We start from the raw sequence: 3154 nt of genomic DNA, 5'->3' as shown, positions 1-3154 counted from the left end.
CTCCTTCCTCAAGTCCAACTGCACCAAGGAGGGGCACACCTACTGGCTGTTCAAGGACAGCGACAGTGACGTGGCCAAGCTGTATGACCTTACCACGCTGTGCCACGAAGAAGCTGAGGAGGAGCAGCGGCAGAACCCGTTCGGCCTCCCCGTGGCCGTGCTGCTGTACAAGGTGGCCAACAACCTGATGCTGAAGGAAGCCGGACGGAGCTGGAGGAACAGGAGGCACAGCGGCACCATTAGAACTCTGCTGCTGAACTGCGTCAAGCTGCTGGAGCGTGAGGAGAGACACGGCCACATGTTGGCCATGGCCCACTACATGCTGTCGGAGCTTGTCCAGCTCGATGAGGGGAGTGCGGAAGAGTCGCTCCCGTCCGGCGGTTCACAGGACGCAGGCTACAGCGACACAGAGTGGGATGAGGAGCAGGAGGAGCCGCTGAACACCACCGAACCTCCAGACGATTACGGCAAAGCTGTGGCCGTGATCCGCTCTGTTGGCGAGCTTTCTGTTCCTGAGAGATACGTGTCGTCCTCCACTCGTCGGATCAGACCCAACGGTGCCTTCCCCCTGTCCGAGGACAAGGAGCAGAGGTGCAGATACGTGCTGGCGTACGTTCTGAAGGGACTGAAAGCGGTGGACGAAGATCTAACGAGATCCGCCGAATCGAACGCCACCATACCCCTACAGTACAAAGATCGGAGTGTGAGCGGAGCCTGCAACACAGAGAAAGGCCTTAGCCTCCTGGGCAGAGCGGAGTCCATCAGGGAGCACCAAAGGACATGCTCCACGGTGGTCGCCGATGTACTCCCCGAGGTGGTCCCTGGCTCCGGGGTGGCCCCCGTGGTGGTCCCCAGGGTGGTTCCCGGCTCCTGGCAGCACAGCATGAAGCTCCAGCTCTTCCTGAAGGCCTCCAAGGCGTACTACGTCCTATCCGGCACGGCCGCCGACCTGCACAAATACGGTCGTGCGCTGCGCTACGTCAAACTGGCCCTGCACTGCCTGCAGTGCTACGACGCCTTCTGCTCCGCAAGCAAGGACAACGCGCAGGAGGATCATCCGCAGCAGGTGCTGCTACTGTTCCGCTACCGGTGCCTGTCGCTGTGCGGGGAAATCCAGCTGCTGCTGGCACAGAACGCCAGCGACAGGGAGGCCCACCTGGAGGAGTATAGCTACCAGACCAGAGACGACCACGAGATCCTGGACAGCCTGCACCACCATGAGAGCGGCGGTGGCTGCCACGCCTTTGGCGGTGAAGCCGTGGACCTGGCCACCCTCACGACGGACCCGGAGCACCAGCTGTTTGCCAGCAGCAAGTGCTACGAGGCGGCCTGCAACGTCGTGGCGGAGTCTGGGTTCCGCGGAGGAGCGGAAGAGCTGGCGCAGGCGCTGAGACGGCTGGGCAACATCCGCAACGAGATAGGCGTCTACTACATGAACCGGGCGGCGGCCATGGCGGCAGAGAAGGAGGTGTCGGCCGCGGAGCAGGAGCTGTGGAGGAAAAGCTTGGCCTGCTTACAGGCCGGTCTGAAGGACTTTGAGAGGATCCAGGACGCCATCAACACGGCCCTGCTGCTGTGCAACACAGGCAGGCTCATGAGGGTCTGCGCCCACGCCCACCGCCGTGCCCGGGGAGGAGAGTTCTCCCCCGAAGAAGCCCTCTACTACGACAAGGCCATAAGCAACTACGTGCGCGCCACGCAGTCGCTGGGCAGCAGGGGCCGCCACCCGGCCGTGTGGGACAGTGTCGCCTGGGAGCTGTGCACCACGTACTTCACCCTGGCGTCGCTGCTACAGGACCACAAGCCGCTGTCCCGCCAGGCCGCCGAGCAGGTGGAGCGCCAGGTGACAGAGGCCATGATGAAGTCGCTGAAGCTCTGCGACAACGCGCAGGAGGAGGAGTCGCCGTCTTCTCGCCACCGCCGCAGAGCGGCCGGCATCCATCAGCGTCTGGCATCCATGCACCACGGCCGCTTCTGCAATCGGGGTGGCGACGGTGGCGATCGCTCCGGGAAGCGACACCGCCGCCTGGCCGAGCTGCACTACGACGAGGCTGCATGCCTGTTCCTCGGACTGGGAGACACGGCACCGCCCTGCGAGCTGCTTAGTGTCCTGCTGGAGAGGGTGGCCTTCGCGGAGGTTGCCACAGCGGTGGGCGGCCAGAGCAGCGACCTGGCAAAGCTGAAGGCAGTGACGGGCGTCCTGGAGATCCTGACGCAGATCCGCCATGCCTTCCAGGGCATCCGTAAAGAACTGCTGGAGACGACCGACCGGGCTGTGCCCGCCGAGGCCGAAGGACTCGACCAGGAAGTGGTGAAGTTGACGGAAGTGTTTCAGACGACTTTTTCAAACCTGCTGCTTCGGCTGGTCAAGCTGACGACGGCGGCCGCCACGAAGTGCAAGTCCGGTGGTACGGACCGGGGCCGGCTGAACACCTATAAGGATGTTTACTCCAAGCTGCTGCGCGCCGAGAAGAACGCAGCGCTCCTAAAACGGGTCGAGCTCTACATGGAGCTGCTGCAGCAGCTAGCGGTCAGCTAGCGGTTAGCGGTAGAAAGTAAAAAATCACACCTGTGTGAAGTGAGGGGCACTCTTATCATCATACATCACATTCCGTGCTCAGCCAATCAAATCATCACAAATTACTAATTCTAATCTAGTCAGACCGAGAACTGTCTAAATTCTGTAATTTCCACCCATGTGGTGCAATACATCACACTGTGCTGTATGCATCATTTGTGGATGTTATTTTACGTAGTTTTAGCAAACACCTTAAAAGGGACCAAAACAGACCAATACACCTTATGTTTTAAATCACTTATAGTATAGTACACAGTGTGGGGGGGCAGCCACATGTGTTGGTAAACCAATAGGAAGTCCCCGGCTGTCTGCCAGGAGATCGTCCGCCTAACATATCTCCATACATATTGACAGATATCTTTGCAATAGGGATGTCTGGGTTCATGTGGCTAAATTAGACGCATATCACATGAAAGAAATGTGTATATATGTGCACTACTGTTAAGCTACATTGCATGTGTTCAAGTGTGTATGCACATGAACTTATTGCACTAGTGTGAATAATATGTGCCTGTGCGAAGTGCGTGCACTTACCCACGTCTATGAGCAGAACTATGCGTGCGTGTGCGACATGAA

The 3154-nt window shown here is 59.1% G+C and overlaps 1 protein-coding gene across 1 annotated transcript in view; it reads left to right on the top strand.

Moving 5' to 3' along the window:
- The window catches only part of LOC308328832 (erythroid differentiation-related factor 1-like), a gene marked incomplete at both ends in the record, with an annotated part of 3633 nt that extends 1094 nt beyond the window's left edge, over positions 1-2539 (top strand). Inside the window, one exon of the mRNA XM_080782941.1 lies at positions 1-2539. This exon is cut by the window's left edge and continues 1094 nt beyond it. Within this exon, the coding sequence (XP_080639067.1) occupies positions 1-2539 (2539 nt within the window).
- Between the last annotated feature and the right edge of the window lie 615 nt (positions 2540-3154).

The sequence above is a fragment of the Protomyctophum bolini genome (genome assembly GCF_963924005.1).
Source record: "Protomyctophum bolini genome assembly, chromosome: 14".
Taxonomy (NCBI): Eukaryota; Metazoa; Chordata; class Actinopteri; order Myctophiformes; family Myctophidae; genus Protomyctophum; species Protomyctophum bolini.
Note: the sequence above shows the minus strand (reverse complement) of the source record. Positions and strands in the feature narration are given on the sequence as shown.